This window comes from Asterias rubens, chromosome 6 (assembly GCF_902459465.1).
Source record: "Asterias rubens chromosome 6, eAstRub1.3, whole genome shotgun sequence".
NCBI lineage: Eukaryota > Metazoa > Echinodermata > Asteroidea > Forcipulatida > Asteriidae > Asterias > Asterias rubens.
In genome coordinates this window covers 1,104,389-1,130,064 of record NC_047067.1, presented here as the reverse complement: position 1 = coordinate 1,130,064, position 25,676 = coordinate 1,104,389, and the positions used below count along the sequence as shown (strand labels likewise).

Below are 25,676 nucleotides of genomic sequence, written 5' to 3'. Positions count from 1 at the left end.
AAACCCACCCTTGTATCCGCGCGTTTCGCCGTGTCATGACATGTGTTTAAAATAAATCCGTAATTCTCGTTAACGAGAATTGATATTGTTTTACTGTTTTCTCAAAAAGTAAAGCATTTCATGGACTAATATTTCAAGAGAAGTATTTCACCACTACCTTCTGTAAACCCTGTAAGTTATTTGTAAATCTGTGAACTTTTTTCTGTACCGAAAGGGTCCACTTGCTTTAAGAGAACTTTATTTTCAAAAAGACTATTTGATATTGTTTTAATGAAATGAATACAATTACTTTTATGTGAATAGGGAAAACATAAGAGGCAAGTGGTAGAAAACTGACAGATAAATTATTGATTTAAACAACGTTTTAGTTAAAAGTTGAAATTAAGTCTGTGGAAAAGTTAAAGAGTGATCACAATATCATCAGAATTAAATACAATTTTATTGTGAAATACTGAGCTTGATTTATAAACCAATACAACAACATTTTAAAAAGATATGGATTTGTATTGTTGCTTTAAGGATAACAGATTTCTTTTTTAACCCCTTTTTATATTTTGTAGTATTTGTTGGTTTTCAACTTGGGATTTGTGTCCAAATCTGAACATTGTCTGTATTAAATGATTAATATTTATCAAAATGCAAACAAAAATACATGCAAAAAAACATGCAAGTTAAAAAGACGCTTGGTTAAGATTTCAATCCAACTTTTCATTATGTTTGCCCTCCAGACCCTTTAATCTTGAACTTCTTCGAGATGTTGAAGACCAAAAACTTGTGGTTTTTTCTTCATGCAATCATAGAGCAAGGAACTGCTTCCTGCTCTACAATCAAACCAAGCATCTTTTCTTACCATGCACACCAGCGTGGGGGTGAATTTTAAAGAGCTTTTGTTTTAAATGAGAGTTTCGATCGGCCACTCCAGGCAACATTTTTATTTTTAAAGTTCAAATCTTCCCCTTGTTTCTTTAAACAAGGAAAAAACATGATCAGAAGGAAAAGTGGAATAGGTTTCAGCAGTTGGCTTTTTTGACAAGGTTATTTGTGATTGGATATGGTTAAACAGGGACTATCGTCATAATCCTAGCAGGTTGGTGGCTGTACATGTAGTTATGTACACTTAAACGCAGTTACTGCGTGTGAACACTTGCTTGCCGTCATTTCACGATGTGACAGCAAGTGAGCACAAGTGCTGTAACTGTATTAGAATTCATAATTCTATGTCCAGCCAAAGACCCGCTATGAACATGCTGACAGTTACTTCAACTTCATTTCAATGAGTGTGTTACATGATGACAACAATGCTGATCATGTAATGTATATTAGACTAGTAATGTGAATGAATGGAGTTGTTTAGTCTTTAGCAAAACAACAGAATCAGTTTGAGTATGTTGCATAGGGAGTGACCACAATTACGCAACATCTTTTTTATTTTACAGGAAGCGGGAACCGGGTTGTATTTCTATCAAAGTTTTAATTTGAGATTTAAGCTCTTGTTACCCACCTGACTGCTTGGCAGAATTAAACATGATGCATTAGTGCAAAGTTAGTACATTAGTAGTCCGATGAACACAGGTCTTAACCAACCAGAAAATATTGCACAAAACTAAACGGTTCAAAGTTGGAAAAGTTTTGCTCTTTTTTTGATATAGTGGTTGAAAATGTCTAGTAAAACTTTAATTGTTTTCTTTTTAATCTCTGATGAAACTGCTTGGAATTAACCTCTTTGAAAACAGCAGCTTGAAAATCACCTGACATCATCACCAAAACAACTCTTGGTTTTTCACCACTTTAGGAATCTAAAGTGCGCATTTTAAGCGACGGACGCAATTTACGTGCTCATCACCAACCGACTATGAGCCTGCAGTAACCGCGTGTGACGTCAGTGCAAGTAGTCAATACCGCACCAGAATTACAGACCATTTTACTCTTGTACTTCTGGCATTCAAAAACTGAACAGTATTTTAAGTTTTGTGCTGCATGCAAAATATTGCATGGCTGAATTATTGTAAGTAAGTAAAAACTTTGGATACGTTCCTGGTTGGTTAAGAGCGTAATGACGTTAGAGCTAGGCTGGGTGATTTCAAATCAGCATTGAGAGGGGGTAAAGGGGTTGGGGTTTGTGGGGGTTGGTTTGTTGATACTTACCACACCTTTCGGGATCCATGTTTCGCTCGAGGGTTACTTTCCTGTCATCACCCAGCAATTGCTGAAACATCTCCTTCTCCACATAGCACAACTGTTCGTTCCATTGTAAATTCACTGTACCAGACTGTATTGCTTCAAGTCTGAACAAGCTCAGGGATCTCAGCGTGGAGGCCGTGATTTGCAGGGAGTGTTTACTATTGTCATTCATTATAGGTACATGTACAGTCAATAAAAAAATAGAGACATTCCGAGGGGTTAGTATTCTATACATCATGCAAATTACAATATCCGGGGAGGTGCAGCCTTTGGAGAAACCGGTGCCCTTTCCTAACCATCACAAACCTCTTTACCAAACTTTGAAACTAATTGGAGTTATTTTACTCAACACAGGCCACACATTCATGTACAAGCGAACATGATGGAAAGTACAAATAGTTTTACATTAAAACTGAGCCAAATTTCAAGGCTGCATTTCTTTTCTTTTTTCTATCTTTTTTGCGTGGCTTGGGCATGATAGGGGGGGGGAGGAATAGTTCTTCAAGCAGCAAGAGGTTTGTAATGCCAGGACTTGCACAACAAGGGCAGGGTACCATATACTCCCTCCATACTACACCACAACCTGGTAGCATGCAGTACTTACTGCACATCTCCTCATCCATATTTTGGTACAGCTCCACCGTCTGGTCCGTGCGTGGCTTCGTAATTTTATTCCACATTTTCGGGGCAACATAGCAGAGGTTCTCGCTTTGGTAGAGGAGAATGTTTCCACTGGCCACGCGCTGAAGCGAGGTCATACCCAGTGATTGTAGGGTACCACTGTTTATGAACAGGGAATACTGCTTGGGAGCACCAATGCTGGATAGTGACGGGGTTGGTTGGATGGGTACAAAAGGATCAAACATATCGCTGTAATGAACAAGGACAGTGGCTGATGATCCCAGTCAAATTTCTTCCTCACTTTTACCACCTTACTCTTTACCAACCTCATTTGCTTCTCTTTTCCCTGCTTCTCTTTTCTGTTCTGTTTTCTAAACATCCCTCAATTCTTTACGGAATAACAGTATTTTCCAACTATTTCTCAACCTACACCAGCTTCCAGTCCATCAGCACATTCAATTCACAAACACTCCAACTCACATCCCATACACTAAATGGTTCAGGCCCACCATACACACAAAACCTGCTCACCACCCTTCTAACAGTTACAGTTCCCACTTTCATAGATCTGCTTAAGCAGATAAAGTTGATAAGCGCCACCAAAAGCAATGCTAAATGAAATAAGGTTACCAGCCAAAAATTAATACCATCTTTAAATGCATCATCTGAGACTGTTATCCTGCGAAAGTTTGCTTAGCAAGAAATTGTTATAATGCCAAATTGACAAACTGAGCTATGGTCTGAGATCTACATGTACTTGCGATACATTTCATGTTCCCTGTGTATTTCTTGGCCAGTTACAGGAACATGGCCTTTTCCGGCTTAGTACCAAGACTTCACTGCCTGAAAACCTTAAGACAGACTCACAATGACACTCTCTTTACAAAAGAATCTTGAATTTCAAAATGTTTAAGTTTCTTCTCCATACCTAGTACCTTCGGATGTTTTCACAGGAAAGAATTTGTAACAACTTTTTTTTCTTTCTTACTAATATTATCTCATGATGCCTTACAACCAAGCCAAGGTGGTTTTCTCATTTCCAGCCAAACCCTCAAGAAAACTAGCCTACATTTTGCTAACAAACATCTTCACATAATCACCTCGCCTCATCTTCTTCACCCCTCCCCCTACCAAACTCTTCAGTTTTCTCTATAATGTTTCCCATCTCCTCAATCACCCCTTTGGTCGCTAGCCTCCTTCTCTCAATCCATCTCAAACCAAATGTCTCCTTACCCATACAGTTGTCGTCCATAGATCTTCTTGAGATTACGGAAGCAGTTCAGATCAGTAAAGTGTTCATGGTGACCCTGTACAGTCAGATAGCCCTGTATTTCATGAATGGTAGATAATCTCTCCAATAGATCCAAAGTGATTCCTTCGTAACCAAAGAAGGCATCCCTATCAGGGAGAACAAAGCAAAAAAAACATTAACGTGAGAACGGCAACTTGGAAGACCCAAGGTGATTCCTTCGTAACCCAAGAAAGCATCCCTATCAGGGAGAACAAAGCAAAAAAAACATTAACGTGAGAACGGCAACTTGGAAGACCCAAGGTGATTCCTTCGTAACCCAAGAAGGCATCCCTACCAGAGAGAACAAAGTCAAGAAAACATTAAAGTGAGAACGGCAACTTGGAAGATCCAAGGTGATTCCTTCGTAACCCAAGAAGGCATCCCTATCAGGGAGAACAAAGCAAAAAAAACATTAACGTGAGAACGGCAACTTGGAAGACCCAAGGTGATTCCTTCGTAACCCAAGAAGGCATCCCTACCAGAGAGAACAAAGTCAAGAAAACATTAAAGTGAGAACGGCAACTTGGAAGATCCAAGGTGATTCCTTCGTAACCCAAGAAGGCATCCCTACCAGAGAGAACAAAGTCAAGAAAACATTAAAGTGAGAATGGCAACTTGGAAGATCCAAGGTGATTCCTTCATAACCCAAGAAGGCATCCCTTCCAGAGAGAACAAACTTAAGAAAATCATCAAAGTGAAAACGCCAACTTAGGGCTAGATAACTCAATGGTAGAGAGATTCTGTCCCCCATACAGCAAACTGTGTACAAACTTCTTCTGGCAGCTAGCGCCCTCGTTTGAATCATCCTCCTTCAGCCTATGTTAATTTCCCTTAATATGGGGGACACAATCTCCAAGGGACAGATTTCCCTAGGACACCGGCAAAATTAAAACGGAAGCCGTTGGTTCAAATCCCTATCAAGTAATTTTTTCTTTGTTAAGCCTCCACTGTTTGCTACTATCGTCAAAACAAGGATGTTCTTGATTTTTTCTTGTTGCGCTCTATAATGACAACACCTCATTAGAGCCTATTGTGTAAGTCATTCTCAACATAAAATGCTTAACACTGAAGGCTGACATTTTGGTTGTTTTCCCCTCGAGGCTGTTTCACTTCTTCCGCAGAAGAACCCAATTTTGGCGTAGCGCGTCTCATATTTGTCATGTTCTTAACCACTTCACTCAATACAGCCTAAACATACCCATTAAATGAAGAAGTTCCAATGAAGATGTTGTTTTGTATGATGGTACAATTGTCCAGTTTTCCGTCCTCAAAATGGTCTTTATAGAGCATTTCTCCATCTTTAAGTCCAACACACGCTGTTTGTTTAAGTAAAAAACAAAAAGGTTACAGAAGGGAGAGAGATGAAGTGGTTAATTAAATTTTGAATGATTTTTGGGGTCGCACAAAGAATTGACTAGGGTGGGATTCGAAGTTAGTTTAAAATTTGTCACAAGTCAAGGCTTGTATTACAAATGCGAGTTTAAGGCAGTGGACACTAATGGTAATTGTCGAAGACTAGCCTTCACAGTTGGAGTATCTCAACATATGCATAAAATAACTAACCTGTGAAAATTTGAGATCAATCGGTCATCGAAGTTTCGAGATAATAATGCAAGAAAAAAACACCCTTGTCACACGAAGTTGTATGCTTTTAGATAGTTGATTTCTTGACCTCAAGTTCTAAATCTGAGGTCTCAGTCAAATTCATGGAAAATTACTTCTTTCTCGAAAACTATGGCACTTCAGAGGGAGCCGTTTCTCACAATGTTTTATACCATCAACCTCTCCCCATTACTCGCCACCAAGAAAGGTTTTCTGCTGATAATTATTTTGAGTAATTACCAAAAGTGTTCACTGCCTTTAAAGGGTTTGCACAATATTAACAGGACTGAAAATGCAAATATTCACAGATTACAAGTACCTAATAATCTCATTGAAATATGTTTGCTTGAAATTCTACCTATTTGAGAGTCCAAAACTTAAAATTAGTGATAATACTATTTTCTTGTGGCTCTAATGAAGTGCAATTACTACATTATAGTTTTTAAATACTCGTACTTGTATATATACATGTATAAACACCTTTTGCTGATTGCACAGTAATGATAATAATATTGGAGTTTCATATAGCACTTTATACACCGTGTCTCAAAGCGCTTTCAAAATTAGGAAGCAAAAACAATTTTTTCATTTAGAATTGGATTTCTTGTATAAATCATGCAATCTGCATTGCTACATGTTTATGCCACAGAGTTGGATTTCACAAAGACTTACGACTAGTTTTATTTTAGGACGAGTTACTTATTTTAGGACGAGTTACTTATTTTAGGACGAGTTACTTATTTTAGGACGAGTTACTTATTTTAGGACGAGTTACTTATTTTAGGACGAGTTACTTATTTTAGGACGAGTTACTTATTTTAGGACGAGTTACTTATTTTAGGACGAGTTACTTATTTTAGGACGAGTTACTTATTTTAGGACTTATTTTAGGACGAGTTACTTATTTTAGGACGAGTTACTTATTTTAGGACGAGTTACTTATTTTAGGACGAGTTACTTATTTTAGGACGAGTTACTTATTTTAGGACGAGTTACTTATTTTAGGACGAGTTACTTATTTTAGGACGAGTTACTTATTTTAGGACGAGTTACTTATTTTAGGACGAGTTACTTAGGACGAGTTACTTATTTTAGGACGAGTTACTTATTTTAGGACGAGTTACTTATTTTAGGACGAGTTACTTATTTTAGGACGAGTTACTTAGGACGAGTTGCTTATTTTAGGACGAGTTACTTATTTTAGGACGAGTTACTCTCCTAACAAACTGTTAATATGAACCCTGGACTTTATGCAGGCTTGATTTGTACACAGTTCAATGGAAAACAACGCAACAGCTTGAATTCCATGGAGACTGCACTGTACACTTCCAATAAACTTTTAAAATGAAGAAAAAGAGACCACACCTTAAAACTTGTAATGTTGATTATATAACAACTCTTGAATTTATGTGGAAATTGTTAAACAAAATGTAAAATTTCCTGAATGATCAGGTAGTATCTTGTCTGCCAGGAAATGCACAGGAATCTTTAAAGTCACTCTTTCTGTAGACAGCAATTTTAATTACATCATCTATACAAAAAGAAGATTTTTCTTGACTGTATAAGACTTACTCTTTGGACACGGTCCCTCGCATCCAACACATTTATTTTCTCCGGGGACTTTGCTTTCGACCTTCCCATTTGGGCACTGATTTATACAATTATCTCCATCCTCAAGAACGTTATCTAAATGGTTTGGGGGAAACAAACAAAAATAAATTCACTTTTAAAATCATTCCGCTGAACTCAAATTACATTTAAACCTTTCAGGGCCTACTTTTTTATTTGCGTTTCGAACCTAAAGTGCCCAGCTTTTCTTAGGTTTTCGAAATTCTGTATAACAAATAAACAAATAAGTTTTTCAAACCAACCAAAATGTATCTTGCTGATTTGTGTTTTCTTTGAACATCCCAAAGTCAACAGTATTTCTGGGGTGATAATGCTCTCTCGTTATAACATGTATATTATCGGTTGTACATGTCTGATAATGACGCTTTTAGAATACATATAATAAATTGCAGCAAAAGTGATCAGTGTCTTGCATAAGAACAAAAGTGTCGGAACTGGGACTCGAGCCCACACTCTGCTGATCAGAAATACCAGAGCTTAAGTTTGGTGTTCTTGTCTGCTCGGTAACGACACCCCACACATTAAAACCTCTTAATAAAACTTCTTTTCATTAGGGGTATTAAAGTCTGTAGCAAAAGAAAGAATCTCAAGATAAAAATAAATTGTTTTTAATGGAGCAAATGACCTCACCTGGACATGAGGTCAAGCACCTTGGTCCATAGGAATATCTGAAATCTGGATTGAGCTCATTCTGAAACGTGGTTGGGTTGTAGATTGTCCTGGTAGGGCAGCTCTCTACACATTGGTCATCCATAGTAAACTTGAGGCACGCCTACAGGGAAGGAAGGCAACAAATAAGCTTTCAATTTGAAATCACATCCTTAGTCACAATGACAGATCATTAATTAAGTTTTACTTTAAAAGGAATAATTTAAAAACTTTAGTCTACTTTTGATCTTTAACTTTTCTCACAGTACGAACAGTTCACAGAGCTGCTTCAGCAGAGAATATTGCTTAACAGTATTCTGCTAAGCAGAATGGAGCGGGATACCAATCACAATTAGTACTTGTGACATGGTTTACTTGGCTGGTAACCTGGTAAGGTTAATTTTGTTACGCTTAATAGCTACTTTCTGTGCTGAAGCAGGTCTATGAAATTGGGCCCAGCTTTGTGGCAATGGTCATATCTGACCATCCACTGCACCAAAGAGTTAAGCAATCTAAGATGGCGTCTTTGATGTTTACTTTGTGGCAATGGTCATAACTGACCATCCACTGCACCAAAGAGATAAGCAATCTAAGATGGCGGCTTTGATGCTTACTCACCCAGCATTCTTTATTGCTAGGTCCAGTACATCCAGCAGCACAGCTTCGATGACAGCATCCAGCCTGGGTTGGACCATTACAACGATAGTCACACGTCCCACTGCAATTCTTACGCGTTACTGAGTTCAAGAGAAAAGCAAAATTAAAAGACAATAATAGTAATCAAGATGTCTTGAAGGCAAAGGTTTTTGGAACAGTTCAATTGTTTTAATCCTATATAAATGTAGATATATACAATACAACTAACCTGTGAACACTTCATTTCAAAAGGTGATAAAGTTTTTGAGACATTGCCAAAAATCTGGATTGGTTATACTCTTGCTTCTGAAGATGAGCAGATAATACAGTTTGAAATGTCAAGACCAAACTGGCTTTTTTTTTTTGAGCCAACACTCTTCCCCGAAGAGATGTTACACATGGATGTTATATATTATTTGGTATTGGGTAACACCTACTTGCCAGGTAGATATTGTTCTGTAGAGGACTTGTCTTGCTTTATATTCTACTATTGCAGAGTAGATTTTTGGAAGTAGTGAAACTTCTCATTTCTGAAAAGAACTGTCTTGATTTTTAGCTACGACCTTGGCGGAAGGTATCGTCAGGTGACTGGTTGTTATAGTTAGTGTTACTTATTAAGGAGAACAAAAGTAATAACCAATTAATACAGCTTTGCTCATTGCAATCAATGATGTTTTACTTACACATTTGACACATATCAGCACCTGGACCCCAACATCCACCCGGACACTCCGGTGAACAAACATGCTCTGTAGAATGAATCAAATATATTATTAGGTGACTTTGTTCAACAGATATCAAAGCTATTTTTGAACTTTTGCACATTTCTTCTTAGACAGAAAGTTGGCAAAATATTGGAAGTATGTAAAGAAGAGCTGAGATTGTTTAATATAATAAAATTTTAATTTGCATCGGGGATAAAGAATATTAATTTTGAGATAGAGATTGTTCAAGATATAAATTTTAAATTAATAAAAGTGTCTGCCATACCTGCTGTACAAGAATCTCCGTGACCCATAAATGTCGGGACAAGGCCTTCTCTCATATCATCCCAGTCGATGGTTTGTACATAGCACAAATCACGGTTGTTATGAAACTTGACATTTCCCTTCACAATCTCTGCAAGGAAAAAAAAATCAAAAGAAGATAAAAAAATATTAACTTTTCCTCGATTCACAGTGAACGATTTGGGCAACAGGGTAACTTGTTCTTATTTTGACCCATCAATTGTGTTTAGTTAAAGGAAGCGTCTCAATAGTCCAAACGTTAGAAATGTTCTTATTGGATCAGGGAAGTATTCCAGCGGGCTGCTGGAACATTCCGTGGAAATGTTTGAAAAGCTAATTTATCCACTCCTGTAGGACTGTTTCCGTCCAGAAAAAAATACAGTTTGACCTCAAACAAATTGCAACAGTTTTTTTTTTTACCACAGTGCATTTTATTGAGGTCTGTTTAATGACATACTAAAAACCCGCAAAAATCCAATTAGTGCAAATATGCTTAATTTGCATATTTCAAAATGGCCGCCATTTCAACAAGTTTTTCATTGATTTGAAGATAACTCTTGTTTAAGGTAACATATTTCCAAACTAAAATAACTAAAATGCATATTTCAGGATAGATAACAAATCCGTGGTTCACAAGATGCTGAAACTGTTTGAAAATTTGTCATAATTTGCATAATTAAAATGGCTGCCGTTTTATTTTTTTGAACTTTCTGAATATTATCGGTTTGAGGTTTTTTTCTGGATGGACAACCTTCTTGAAATTTCACATTTCTGTATATAAACATTGTCAATCTCTGTAAATTATCAAATTATTTCCTTACATTATTTCAATGTTGACTTATAAGTCACCCTCATCTTCAGAACCATCTAAATCTAGGTCTGGTGGCGGTGAGTTGGCACAACTAGAACCACGGCATTCAGTGCAGGCAATTGAACAAGGCAGGCCGTATTTTCGGCATGTGCATTTTCTGTTCATACATTCTTTTGTACAATTGGCGCCGGTGGTTGGTCTGTCTGTTTGGGTAGATACTTGCCATCTACGATCTGCCAACCCCAATCTTCTGGAGATATAGTTGTATCATCTGTCAACCCCTTCCACTCTAATATTTGATAATAGACACGGAGACTATGAAACTTTGCTGCTGCTGAGGTTGGTGGCAAAGTAGATGCTTCGACATGGGAAGTGCTAGTTGACACCTTCACACAAAACTTGTTGTACCTCAAAAGATCTAGACCATCTGTTGAATTACCATTGTAAAGCCAAACCAGAGCCATCGCCCCAGCTTTGATAATGTCTTCTTTCAAAATTGATCCTGTTTGATTGAATCCCCCAAATCTAGGTGATTTGGGAGTCCGCGAAGGGACGATACTTACCTGTTAAACCTACAATTTGCATATTTCTCTTAGCCTTAGGCTTCCACGCTAGAATTTTATACCACAATAGGGCGCCCTCCATCGTCCGCCCCTGCCCACGGCCAACTCGTCCTCTTTTTCTCTAGAACTTAGTAAGGCGAGCCACTGTGGGGAAGGAGGGAGGGAGGGTTTAACAGGTAAGTATCGTCCCTTCGCGGACTCCCAAATCACCTAGATTTGGGGGAGTCCACTTCAGGGGACTCCCTTACCTGTTAAACCTACAATTTGCATAGACTAGCCCCGAAAAATGGATGGTGGGCTTCAGAGCGAGCCTATTCAAAAAACCGCGTCTCGGGAAACCTAAAACTTAATGTCCCTTCGCGTTGTCCCATACCAAAAGGTATGAATAAAAAACTAAAGAACTCACCAGAAAGCTTATTCTTTCTTGATCCAGAGGTAATGCCCCCATCACTCCAGGGTAGAACCTTCCTTGGATGCTCCTATTGAGAGGGCTGTACGGCCCGTCCTTCCTTCTGCTTGGAGAACATCCCGCAGGTAGCAGGATGTGAATGTTGATGGTGTTTTCCAGGCTGCTGCTTGCAAAATGTCCTGAATGGGGACACCTTTAAAGTAGGCCCATGATGTCGTCATGGCTCTGGTGTCATGGGCATTGACCCGAATGTCCGGTACCTTTGGCCAGTCTTTGATAGATGCCTGGATAGCTGTAACTATCCACCGGGAAATGGAGTCTGCAGAGACTGCTTTGTGTGGTTTATTTGTTGAAATAAACAGTTGGGTGGTGTCTCCTCTCAAGGGTTTTGTTTGAGCCAGGTACCACTTGAGTGCTCGAACTGGGCACCACAGTTTATCTTGTGGGACCGAGGAAAAACTTTTAAGGTCCGGCACGAAAATTGGTGGAGGAAGGAAGGAAGGAGATTGATTCTTCGTTAAAAACCCCTGACGAGGCACCAGTCTTACTCCACTTGGCTCCCATCTAATGTGCCCTGGTTCAACTGAAAGGGCATGGAGCTCACTTCTTCGTCTAGCTGTGGCTGTAGCCAACAGGAAAACTGTTTTGACTGATAGGTCCAATAAGGGGGCATTCGCCAATGGTTCATATGGCGGTTCCGCCAGGACCTTAAGAACTTGTGCAAGATCCCAGGATGGAACCAGCTTCCTAGATGGAGGCCTTTCAACATACATCCCCCGCAGGAGCTGAGCCAGGCTAGCGTTATTGGACACAGTAGATCCATCTGCGAACCCTTTATGGACAGCCGCTATAGCTGATCTATAGCCCCGAATAGTGGATATCGTCAAATCCTTATGAAACAGGTACATAAAGAAATCTCCAACCACTGCTAGAGGCGTTGTGCATGGATCATAAGTGTGTTCTTCGCACCACCTATGATAATGTCGTAATCGGCTGTCGTAAGTCCTACGGGTAGACAGTCTGCGGCCTTGGGCTGCCAATGAGGCAGCGTCTGCTGAAAGGCCCGCTGATCGCAGTGATTGCTTGACAGCATCCAAGATGTTAGGTGGAGGGACTCTACCCCTGGTTGCGGGATCAGGGACCGTGGTTGACGCAGTAGGTCTGATCGCACCGGTAGAATTATCGGCGGCTTGCACAAGAGGCGAACTATTTTCTGAAACCAAGGCTGGCGTGGCCAAAATGGTGCGATGAGGATGATTCTGCACTCTTCCGCCTCGATCTTTGTCAGTACCCTTGGTAGAAGCGAGATCGGGGGAAACGCGTATGCTAGCATGTTTTTCCAACTGATGGAAAAAGCGTCTGCTGCCCATCCCTTCGGATCCTGGTTGCGTGTACAATACACCGGTAACTGATGGTTCAGTGCCGACGCAAACAGATCGATGTGAGGACGATCCCATACTTGGAAGATCGATTGAACCACTGCCGGGTGCAGAGTCCATTCGGTTGGAAGGACCTTCCCCCGAGACAGAGCATCCGCCATGATATTCAGCTTTCCGGCTAAGTGGACCGCCGTAAGATTAATCTGTCTCGCCTGGCACCAAAGCAGAAGCTCCCATGTGTGCATGCACAACTGCGGGGAATGCGTTCCGCCCTGGCGGTTTATGTAAGAGACAACCGTTGAGTTGTCCGATTTTATGAGGACCACTTCCCCTGTCACTATTCTGACAAAATGTTTCAGTGCCCGAAAAACTGCGAGCAGTTCTAGGACATTGATGTGGTATTGACTGTCCGCCTGGGACCAAGAGCCCGCTACCGATTCCATTCCAATGTGTGCCCCCCAACCTGTGTTGGAGGCATCGGTCACCAGAGTTAAGGTAGGTCGCGGTCGTGGGAAAATCAGTCCCACCATGATGTTTGTTCGCCGCGACCACCAGTCCAGGTGGGGGCAAATCATATTTGGGATTGGCACTGGCCGCTGGATATGGTGAATACATGGTCGGTAGTATGCAAGTAGATGCAACTGTATCGGGCGCATCCGCAATCTGCACCATGGGAGTACGTCCACCATGCTTGCCATTAGGCCCAATAGCCGAAGCCATGCCACTGCTGGGGCCACACTGGCAGTTCTGAACAGAGTGATGCAGTCCAAAAGATTGTGGACTCGATCCTCGGTAGGAAAAGCTAGTCCTCGCTGGAGGTCCAGTTTTGCTCCTAAGAAAACTGGGTGCCTTGTCGGATTTGGCTGCGATTTTTCGATGTTGATCAGAAAACCTAACTCCGAAATGATGTTTGCAGTTAGTTTGAGTGCCCAGCTTGTTTCCTCCTTTGTCTCCCCAACAATGAGCCAATCGTCCAGGTAAACAAAAATCTGTACCTGACGTCGCCGGAGGATTCCTGCTACGACTTTCACCAGCCGTGTAAACACCCTCGGGGCAGTGGAAAGGCCGAACGGTAGTGTCAGAAATTCGTAAGTCCTTTGGTCATAACGAAAGCGTAGGAACGCTCGATGTTCGGCCCACATCGGAACATGTAGATAGGCATCCTTTAGATCGATCAACACTGCCCAGGTTGGAATGGGTAATGCATCCAAAACTGTCCGCAGCGACTCCATCCGAAACCGTTTTGGTCGGACATATTTGTTTAATGGCCGAAGGTTTAAAATCGGTCGCCATTCTCCTGTGTTTTTCTTTGGAGCTAGAAAAAAGGTTGAGAAAAACCCTCGATTCGCATCCTCTGTTTGCACTCTGCATATGGCTTGTTTTTGCAAGAGGGCGGATATCTCCGACTCCAGAGCATGACGCTTGGTTCGGTCGGTTGGAATCGGTGTTGTTCTCGGTAGGTATGCAGACGGGGGAGTACTTGTAAACTCTATTTTGTAGCCGGAAGCTACCGTTTTTTGTACCCACCCGTCGTTGCACAAAAGGGCCCAAGTCTTTGCGAAATAAATGAGTCGACCCCCCACGGGCCCTGGAAAGGGGGTCGTGGGAAGGGGGGCGTCACCGGCGCCAAGCACCACCCCGGTAACCTCCGCGCGAAGCTTTGGAGCGGGGGGTGAAGCCGGCTCTACCTCGTGAACGCGACCCAAAAGCCTGACTCTGTACAACAGTTGTAGTGGGCTTGAAAGCAGAGCCCGATGGATTTGGAGCAAACGGCTTCAACGGTTTACGGGGGAACGTTTTGCCCTTAGTAGCTCCACTGTTGCCTCTTGCCGGACGAGAGCTGCCTCCTTGACTTGATTGTTTATTGAGGTTAATCTTGTCTGTGGCTTTAATTCGCTTCGCCTCGGCTTGCATGACCTCCTGGAATTTTCCTCCAAATAAATCGGAACTCAGCCGGGGGAGAGATTCCAGGTTGGACCTCAATCCATCGGAGGGAACAAAAATCGTATCCAAAACGTTTGTCCTCCGTGCATTGATTGTCATCAAGGACACCCGCATAAACTGGTCCATACACAGCCGTAGCCCGTCGTCAAGGCAACGAAAAGCTGTCTCGGTTGCCTCTGGTGATACAGGTGAATCTGCTTCACAAGAACACACCAAATATTCGGAAAGGAGTTGTAAAAAACATGCCACCCGAATTCCTGCCCGTGAAGCCGTATCAATTTTTATTAATGACTCCTCAAACACATTTTTTTCCTTGGACGGAAAAGGTGACTTCAAAGTACTTCGACCGCCCGAATCCGCCGTGATTTTATCACGCACTGTAGCGGGCATGGGCGGCACTGATAAAAAATTATCAAAGTCTGCCTGAGGTACTCTGAACGGGCGAGTTTCCCGGCGCACGAACGGACGTATCTTTTTCACTTCCGAAAGTGCGTTCATACGATCGGCACACAGCCGATCAATTGGAAGAACCGGAAAAAATTCCTTTGGTTCGACCGGCGCGGTACGACGCTTAAACGATTGTCTAGCGCCGTCTACCGGGTCTGGTTCTTCATTGGAAGGTATGTGCAACACCCGTACCATATCTTTCATGACCATACGCAATCGCTGGTCGGTTGTGGATTGGTAGGATGATTCATCACCCGATGAATCATCCTCCCGCCCTGGGGGTCGTTCCCGGTTATCCCGTCGCTGTGTCAGGGGAACAGTTTCCTCATTTCCCGAGGATTGTTCGGTGTCTGGGACCGCTACCGCTGCTGAAACACGGCGTGGATCCCTATCTGACACACTGCCCGGGTCGGAAAAACTATCCGAGACGGTGATTGACATTACGTCCTCCGTCCTCGGTAAAACCTGCCTTGGCTCCGGTGGAGCCACCGGTTGAGCCGGCGCTGTCGGCTTGGGTATTAGTGACGTGATACTGGCTGTCAGTTCACGGAACCCTTGTAATAGAAGGGCCGATGTGGGGTCTTCCCGCTTACTATGATGCCGGCGATGACCCCGTGGCGATCGGGAAGATGAGGATGATGAACTGGAACTAGTATATCTTCGGCGTCTTTTACGCCGGTGGCGTTCCTCACCATCGGACTTATCCCGGCTCCGATGCTGTCCGTGGCTCGGGGCCGGGGCCACATAAACACCCGCCAATGTCTTTGGCCGGGCACCGGTGTTTCCGGGTACCGTTCCGGTCTTACCGGAGTCTGTTCCGGTTTCACCGGGGCTAACGTGGCCTGTCGCTACCTGCACCGCAGGCACAGCTTTGGCCCGGGAAGTACCCTTTTTCTTCCCCTGCTTACGTTTGGAAGCGATCACGGGCTGCCCGGCTGGGGGCGCCGTGTCGGATCCATCACTCAAAACGGCCTGGGACATTTCCCCAGATTGAGTGATCTTGCTTGGACTCTCGGCGCCAGTGACTATACTAAATTCCGGAGGCCTCACAGGCACGGATTTAGTAGTATGGCCCGATGCTTTACCGGTGGCCAGAGACCCTTTAGGCATGACCCCGGAAAGCGGCGATCGTCCTGCCGATGTCGTCTTTTTGGCTCTGGACACAGCTCCGGAAGATGCACTGGCTGCCGATTCACCCGAGGGAGACCGGGAACGAACCCATGCCGCTACGGCCTCCCAATCTGCTGACCCCCAGTCCTTGCAAACCGAGCACGGCACTTGCCGATTACACGGTCTACAACGGGGGCACAAGGCATGTAAATCTTGCTCGGGACGGGGCTTAATACGTCGGCAAGAAGAACATGGAACAAAATTTTTGGGCGTCACCCCACGCTTGCTTTTGCGTGAGTCCGCCATCCTAATAACTGAAAATGTAACGTGAAATCTTTTAACAATTCAAAAATAAAGCACTGACACAACTCGTGTAATTTTAATTACCAAAAACAGAAAACGAGTGTACTCTGTACAGTAAGTAAACGTCTTTACAATATAAAACGTAAGAAGCACAGTATAATCACTAAAGGAAAAACTCACAACTTCCTCCGAAAATACCAAAAATCACTTAAGGATCCGTCCGTAACAAAAACACGTCTGTCTTCGCTGAACGCTAGAGAAAAGAGGACGAGTTGGCCGTGGGCAGGGGCGGACGATGGAGGGCGCCCTATTGTGGTACAAAATTCTAGCGTGGAAGCCTAAGGCTAAGAGAAATATGCAAATTGTAGGTTTAACAGGTAAGGGAGTCCCCTGAAGTGGACTACCTTTGCGTGCTCGCAGAAGTCTGCATTTTCCATAAATTTCTTTAAGGCCAAACCCTTCCCAAGTCCAAACATACGTGATGTAGTGTCACAACCAAGGATAGCTTGTATAAAGAGAATGTTGTCACACACGGTGCTTCCCAAAGTTACCTTCAACAGCTTGATGTTCCAAATTCTACTCTTCTTTGAGTTTGTCTTTGGCTCAGGTGCAAAGTAAATGTTGTTTGCATTTAGTTCAACATGGAAGATAAGGAGGACAAGAAGGTCGGTGTCATCTCCAACTAGAATGGTACTGATTGATCTCGCAGACTCCACTGCTTTTCTGGTAATCAGGACATCTCCATCATGTCTTGCATGAACTGTGACACACCCAGCCATTTGCAGTCTGTCGCTGAGGAGATTGATAAAACGTTGTTTGTTGACGTTGTTCACAAGGAATTCCTGTTTCCTTGATTTAATAACCATGTCCCCAGCAAAGTTTACCGTCAGGCCTGAGCAAGCTCCTGTTCTTCTAAAATGAGTAGAGTCCTTCGTAGTAGGACCATCATGGTATCCATCAAAAACTATGGTTGGTCTTCCATATCGTTGAGTAACATAATCAGTATACAGCTTGCATATGTTGTTGTAAGTAGTTGCCCGAGGCCATGGAAGACGATGCAGAAGTGCCCCACCGTCCAAAACATAGTGCACTTGGCCAATGGGCCGTAACTCTTCGTGCTTAAACACCTTCCATATGGCATCTGCAAGGGCTGGTTTGTTGGCTTGGAGGGGAAGGCAAGACGACTCGAACATTGCAGATGGATAACTGCACAACTCATAACTGAAGAGAGACGGAAGATCATCCGTGCGTTCCTTGCCTACAGCCACTAGTCTCTGAAAAAGTAGTTGTGGGTGCACCTGTACAGACTCATTTTTTATTTTTATGGAGGATCTTGAGCCGAGTGTCACAGCTTGGTCTGCTTTTTTAAATGTGTATTCCTCCACATTCCTTCCAGCCATGGAGTCCAGAATCTTTTGTCCTATGTCTTTGGATTGGTCTACATTTACTTTGCTCTCTGCAGTCATTCCATTTGCAATACTATGCAGATCTGATTCTGAGTTGAATGGGCTTCGTTCTCTGATGTAGTGTAGCAACTGTATTGTGTCTCTCACATCCCTAATCTGTCTTGCATATGATATATCTTTGTGTTGATTACTACTCTCATACTTAACACCTGTGAGATCTTGCATTGCATCATTTACCAGTGCCCTTGATGGCAGTGACAGGAGCCACACATTCCGCTGAGTTTCAGACATTCCAGTTCCTCTGGTTAGCCCTCCACTTGTCTTGATACTCCTCATTAGGACCTGCTCAATAATGAGATCTGTGGACAAACCTGCCCAGTAACGAGCACTTCTCCTCACTACATGGTACCCTTCTTGGAACCTTCTGTGAACATCTGGGTGTGAATTTGGTAAATCATGCATCAATTGCAAGTATACATGTATACAGGCAGACTTGGCAAATCCGAGTGTCCAGAAGCAGCAAAGTACGGTAGCATATCATGGACAGCCTGCAGATGCAGTTCCCAGTTTCCTGTTCTCTCAGCTTTCAGAAACATGCGCAGAATATCTATCATGTCCGTGTACTGTAGCCAGAGACGTGATGTACGTGTTTTCATGGCCTCCTTTGCTTCCTTCATCAGACTAAGAATCTTGTTAATTACATTTGATGAGCATACTTCATCTACTGATACAGTGTCAGACAACAAACTTTCATAAATGTCTTGAGCTTCTGCCAAATCTGTTGCTCGTACATCTGCTTCGCCACAGGTTACATCAACTTCAAGAGACTGTTCCTCATCATTACTTGGCAGAGGCACATTGTACAAGTCTGCAACCAGCATGGTATTGAGGGCAGCATCAACAAGGAGATGGCCACGCACAGCTCTCGATATTGCCTTGCCACTAAGCATGTGTCCAACCGAGTTGCTTGCATAAATCACTTCAAAAAGTTCCTGGAGTCCTGAGCCTCTCATCAAATCTTACTTTCAAATCTTAATATCTCATCATCTTACTGAAAAGCGGAGAGTGCAGAGGGAAATAACTAAACATATTCGTCTAAGCAAGAAGAAATATGGCAAAACCATCGAGGACAATTTCAGACAGCACGACTCCAAAAAAGCTTGGGCAGGGTTGAAGTCCATCACTGGAATTGGTAAGAGAAACAACACCTTTATTCCATCCAGTGACCCTAGCACCTTCGCCAATGAACTTAATCAGTTCTACACCCGTTTTGATGACTTTGATTTTCGCCTAATCAACAACAACCTTTGCGACGATCTGCGGTGCCAGGTAAACGACTCAAATAGGATTGAGCTCAGCGTTCAAACGATTGAGAAAACCTTCAAGCGTATCAAGGGCAACAAGGCATCAGGTCCTGATGGCGTTTCTGGGAGAATTCTGAAATCCTGCTATAAAGAACTGTCTTCTGTATTTCATAGACTGTTTCAGTGGTCTCTTGACTATAACATAATTCCAAAAATTTGGAAAACTTCTACTGTCATACCGATTCCTAAAATACCCAAACCTACAGTTATGAATGACTTTAGACCGATTGCTCTCACATCATCAGTTATGAAATGCTTTGAAAATGTTATTAAGAATATTATCCTGGCTCAGACTAAAGCCTACACTGACCCTGCCCAGTTTGCTTATCGCCAGGGAAGAGGTGTGGATGATGCCATTTTAACCCTTGTGCATTACATTTATGAACATTTGGATAAACCTCATAACTATGTCAGAACTCTGTTTGTAGATTTCTCTTCGGCGTTTAATACAATTCAGCCTCATTTATTGACTGTAAAATTAAATAGAATGTGTGTCAATCCCTATATTTCATTGTGGATTAACAGTTTCTTAACTGATCGAATTCAAAGGGTTTTATTTATGAACTCAATTTCTGATCAAATGCATACTAATACCGGCGCTCCTCAAGGTTGTGTGTTGTCCCCGGTGTTATTTTCTCTCTATTCTAGTGACTACAGACACAGTGATACTTCATGTCCCATAATTAAATATGCTGATGACACGTCGCTTACCGGTTTGATTTCTATGAATGATGAATCTTCTTACCGTAAAGAGGTTGCTAATTTTGTAAACTGGTGTGATCTTAATCATTTAGCACTGAATGTGTCCAAAACTAAAGAAATTGTGTTTGACTTCCGTAATACCAAGACTGGTACAGAACCTATTTATATTAATGGCACCAGGGTTGAGGTGGTCAATAACTTTAAATATCTTGGCACTTCCATTGACAGCAATTTAAATTGGAAAATTAATACTCAGAAACTTGTCGCTAAGGCTAACCAGAGGATGTTTTTTGTCCGGAAGCTTAAATCATTTAATGTTTGCAATGACATTTTATTTCTTTTCTATCAAAGTGTTATCCAATCTATTATCAACTTCTGCATTTGTGTGTGGTATGGTAATCTTAGAGCCAGAGACAGTCACAGACTGGAGCGTGTCATCAGAGTGGCTTCCAAAACGATTGGCTTGGACATAAAAAACTTACATTGTATTTTTGAATCGGCCATTACCTCTAAGGTTCAAGACATTATGCAAGATCCTACCCATCCACTTCATTCTTCAGTGGTTGTCAGCAAATCAGGAAGAATTCGTCCTCCACGTACCAACACTAAGCGCTTCAGAATGTCATTCCTGCCCAATGCTTGCCACCTATTCAACTCTAAATTCAAAAGATAATCCCCTGGTTCGCTGGCATCCACTGAAAGTCTGTGTAGGCCTCCTTTGTTCTTGTGCCTTTAAATTGCTCCTCTACCTTCGATGGTTTTAATTTGTTGGTCGTCGCCTTTGTATTTTTGTATTTTTGTATTTTTTATTTTTTGATGGTTGTAAATTTCTCTGTGTAATTTGTACCGTTTATCTTTTTATGGTTCTTCCTTTTTCTTGTTACCATTTTATCTCCTTTCAGTGTTTTTATTGTATGATGCACACTGGAAAACAATTTTCATGTTTTTTAACGTGACGTTTATAATAAATAATAATAATAATAATAATAAATGCCCAATACTTCCAAGGAAGCTCATTTCAGTGTGTAGTCCTCCAAGTCTCAAGACAATTTGCTTCATGTCACTGCCATTAGGCTGGTTTCGAATGATTGTAAGTGCCTTCCAGTAAGTGCCTTCCACCATAGTGGCTGGTCAAAAGTCAAAACAGGAGTAACACTGTACTGTGCAGCATGGTCACAAACAAAACGCAGTGTTGAGTACACACAAGATGGGTCACTTGGATTCATGTCAATCATAGGAAGAAAAGATACTGATGACTGTCCTGGGTATTCACCCTTATTGACCATCTGCATCATGCCAGACCATGAAGGCCTTGGGGATTGAAGTAGTAATGATGTCTTCCAAAGCACATCAATGTTAATTGTTGGGTCTCTTGTTCTCAAATTCACCATGGGTTGGTACATCAGCTGTTGTACTGTATGAGAGGCCTTAACGTATTCTATGTTGATACGCCCAACAGCAGCAATATCTGCGGCAGTTACATTAACTTTTGGTATAGGCTTACAAGTCATTGTACCTGGTGTCTTTGTAGCTACTATACCCATTCCATGGAAGGTACCAAATCCATCAATTGTACAAATGTTATGGTCGACATTGTCGGCAACATACTGAATGTACTGGTCCTGAATATAACCAGGAATTTCTGTTCCTTGTGACACTGCTGCACTTTTTTTATACTTATTCACTTCAGAATTGGAACAGGCAAAACCAAGAGAGTGCACTATGTCGATTAGGAACCGAGATGAAAAATGATGATGCATCAGTATTCCAAGACCAAATTGGAGAGAGCAATGATGACCCTTGGCCTTATTGCTTGCATGATGGCCTGCCCAATGGATGCCAGCTTGATGTCTACATTTTTGCCAGCAAACATAGTCCTTAACAGCCTCTGAAGTGAATCTGGGATAAAATTAAGTGATGCAGTGGTAGAGGACATTTCTGCCGGACTTGAGTATGCATCAGCGGTGATATCCCGAAACTTGACATAACTCTGAATAAGTTTGACAGCAGTCTCTATTATTCTCATTTTCTCCTTTTCCGCTGTCTCATTCTTTGGTTGCTTGTGAAATTCATACAGAATATAATTTGCTGTGTTGCGAAATGTCACAACACCATGTTTTCCATTAATTTAGATTACAATGATTCTGTCTCCGAAGTGTTCTAGTAGTTTCTTTTTCATGTACACCGCACTATAGGCCTCATGTCCTGTATCTTTTAGATAGTCTGTCATTTTTGCTACTAGTTCACCTACTGTGGTTTGTTCATCATCATTTTCCTCCAGAAATTCTGCAACCTGTAAGAATGCTGTCATTCTCACCTCTTCTTTGGGTCTGCCTATTTTTGTCTTTTTGGCGGTGCTTGGGCCGTCTTCAGAATAAGCCTGGGGTATCTGTCTTTCAGTTCTGAAATTCACACTAAACTGTTGATGGTAAACAGCATCAGCTGCATGAAGATCATTAACAATTGCAAGTCTACCAAAAACAATCTGAGACCATGGATCATTAAGAGATTTGCAAATCTGTGCAATTGAGTCCTGAAAGTCCTTTGATCTGACAGGGATAACTTCAAACCCTTTGCGTTTGCCATCATACTTGGCAGGATTACCACAGAACATGCAGTGTTTACTGAAGTCAAAAAGTTCTTTATGAGAACGAAGACTTGAGCACTTCTCAACCTTATTACTCTGTGCAGCTGTCTTATTTGCAATTCGTTTAGGGTCACAGAAATCCCGACGACAATGCTGATGAACACGTTGTCCAGGATTTGTGGTTATTGCTACCCCGTTTTTTACTTGCACGATTAACTCCATCACTACCCTTAGCTCGCAGCTCAACAGATGGCTTGCCATCATCAAACAAATCATTGCAGATACAGCAGCTCTCCATGACTCAATATTGTATTGCGTATTGCTGACAGTATTTGTATTCAAAGCCCTTTGCATATGATCACAAACTTCATTGGAAACTGCATGTCACTATAAAAGTGCAGATGCTTGTATTAACAATGTTTTACATTATTGTATTACATTTGTGTATTACATGTTGTATTACTTTTTTGTATTACATTGTGGTTAAACCAGCTGTGCATGTGCTCTATTCCTTATTTTGCCTTCAGCCATTTATTGCACCAAAAATGTCGCCTAGTATGAGATTTAGGACGGAATTAATTAACAAAACCTTTAAAATGGCAGCCAGTTTGGATTTATGCAAATTAGTCAGATTTCCACTACTAGGATTTTTGCGGATTTTTAGTATTTCATTCTGAGGACCTTAACAAAATGCACTGTGGTAAAATAAAAACTATTGCAATTTGTTTGAGGTTTTCCCCCAAAAAACTGTATTTTTCCTGGACTCATTTCACGCCAAAACGTTTTGGTCCACTGGAATGGAGGCATATATACCTACAGCAACGTCCCCTCGCGCTGGGTGCATGCACAACCTTTGACAAGCTCTCTTAATAGCATAATCATAATCATCATTACTATTAATCTGATTCTGGCTATATGGTTAGTCACATGTTACTAACTTGTACATAAGAAGCAACTGAGATATTTGTATAGAACAGAGATCACCTGAACCTTATCGCTAAGCTTAGTTATCGCTTACCATGCAATTGTGGGAACTGTAACTCTCTCAAACCAGTCCCATTGTCAACATCATGATGATTGATAGCAACATACAAGGCGTTCCCATCGTACAGCTCATTACCACGAATAACACGAAGACTTGGAAATAAGACAACATCTTGGTACAGGAGAAGAATAATCACGTAACCCGTGACCTCACGAATGTCTTTCAGAAAGGTCAAGTCATAGTGCTTCTGGCGTAGGAATTTGATTTCCAAGTTTCCATCAACGTAGGTACAACCTGTGCAATTGAGAAAATAACAAGTCGTTCCTCATTTTTATCTGTAGGGTATTTAATAACTATAATAGCATGCAGTTCGCATAAAATAGCGCTATAACACGTCTGAGGGCGTCTCAAGCACTCAGTTTTCCTACAAGGTATGTAGAGCTTTGTTTGAAATATAAGACCCATTATTTATACAGCACCATGTAATGGTTATAAGATGCTGCAGTGCAATCTGCTGACAAACATACCAGGAAACACTGGGACAAACACTTTCTCCTAACGACAAGTTTATTGGGTTCTTTTACCTGCATTACACAACACAATAAGCTACCTATGGCTGGCTTAACACCCCATCCAAAGGACAAAGCAATAATGGTTAAGTGCCACATTCAAGGACACAATCGTCAAGACTGGGACTCGAACCCACAAGCTGCTGATCAGAAACATCAGAGTCCAGTACTCTTGACCGCTCGGCCATGACACCCCAGTATTGTACATCAACTCACTTGTGAAAGGACCACAAAACATCTGTTGAGCTATTCCTTTGGTTACTTATAAATGTTTATACACCAATACAAGATTAATTTGGGCTAAATAACGTACCTATCTTGCTTAAAACAATTTGCATACGACTTGCCTGAAAAATTCTCCAGCACACTCGCTCGAGTCATTGTTACAAAACATAGATGCAACCTGAAGCAAATTGTGCCCCCTTTTGTTTATCTTTCTCAAACTCTCAGTAAAGTAACACTTTTTTTTGTGATTAAATCTGAATGGTCAACAGGTATGCTATTTGTTAAAATTTCTCCTGCTACTACAAGAAAAGGTACCGATATTGATTTGCGGTAACACCATGTGTGTGTCTACTTGCCAGGTATATTTTGTTCTTTAGAGAACTGTCTTGCCATATATTCTACTAAAGATTTTCAGATTTCAGGAGACTTCCGAGTTCTGCTTTCTAACTACTACCTTGGCAGAAGGTAGACAATCGGCAGGAACTGCTACATGTACTTTAGCTTATATAGAGGATTGTTATTAACTTCTCAACCATGGAGTGAGTTCTTAATTGGTCTCAACAATTCGACTAACTTGATAGTCATCGTCAGGAGACTAGTATGAGAAACTGGTTATGAAAAGGTTACGTTACATACCTTCAAATCGCTCCTTGAGAACCTGATACATCAACACATCATCATCCAAAGAGCCGGGCGCTGAGACTCCGTTTCCATACCCCACACACACTGCATAATAAAATCAAACATACAATATAATTTAAATGATGTAAATATTTAGTATACCCTCCATCGACACACATGATTTTCCAAATTCGCTGTGTCATGGTTGAGCGGCCTAGCACATCAGACTCAAGTTCTGATGGCTTAATAATCAGAGAGTGGGTTTGAATCCTGGTCATGGCGGTTGTATCCTACGCAAGACACTTTGCTTTGCATCACCAAGGAGTTAATATATACCTGTGGGGGTTGAAACATTGTTGATGTATATGATTACCACACTGTGTATCTATTTAGCTGCCGGTGCTGCAGACTCCTAAGGAGTTGAGATGGTTTCAGGAATGGCTCATGAATAGGTACATGTAGTAATAGTTTGAGGCACTGGGTGGTTTTTAACTGTGGGGTGGGTTTCAGGGGACATTCTTTGTGAAAGGACGGCTTTGTAGAGGTGCTGGTCACCTGTTCCTCCTCGCCACTCCTGGCTTGGTATTTTTAGCTCTTTTGATTCTTTATTTCTTTATGTATCGATTTGTATATATA

At 41.7% G+C, this 25,676-nt stretch overlaps 1 protein-coding gene across 8 annotated transcripts in view; it reads right to left on the bottom strand.

Annotated features, from left to right (window-relative positions):
• Window positions 1-25,225, bottom strand: part of LOC117291615 (epidermal growth factor receptor-like) — a 52,785-nt gene extending 27,560 nt beyond the window's left edge. For 3 of the 8 annotated variants that reach the window (XR_004519172.1, XR_004519173.1, XM_033773431.1), the window contains exons 1-10: window positions 25,056-25,225; window positions 23,659-23,919; window positions 9,599-9,727; window positions 9,292-9,357; window positions 8,591-8,709; window positions 7,955-8,096; window positions 7,268-7,381; window positions 5,292-5,409; window positions 4,036-4,200; window positions 2,786-3,051 (exon numbers count right to left, since the gene is read on the bottom strand). Coding sequence is in view for 6 of the 8 variants with exons in the window: in XM_033773431.1 (XP_033629322.1) it covers window positions 2,786-3,051; window positions 4,036-4,200; window positions 5,292-5,409; window positions 7,268-7,381; window positions 7,955-8,096; window positions 8,591-8,709; window positions 9,292-9,357; window positions 9,599-9,727; window positions 23,659-23,919; window positions 25,056-25,086 (1,411 nt within the window). In the remaining 2 variants the exon portion in view is untranslated. Of the gene's footprint in view, window positions 1-2,145; window positions 2,340-2,785; window positions 3,052-4,035; window positions 4,201-5,291; window positions 5,410-7,267; window positions 7,382-7,954; window positions 8,097-8,590; window positions 8,710-9,291; window positions 9,358-9,598; window positions 9,728-23,658; window positions 23,920-25,055 lie in introns of all 8 variants that reach the window. The other 5 variants (XM_033773432.1, XM_033773433.1, XM_033773435.1 and 2 more) reach the window with 4 other exon arrangements.
• Window positions 25,226-25,676: the final 451 nt, after the last annotated feature.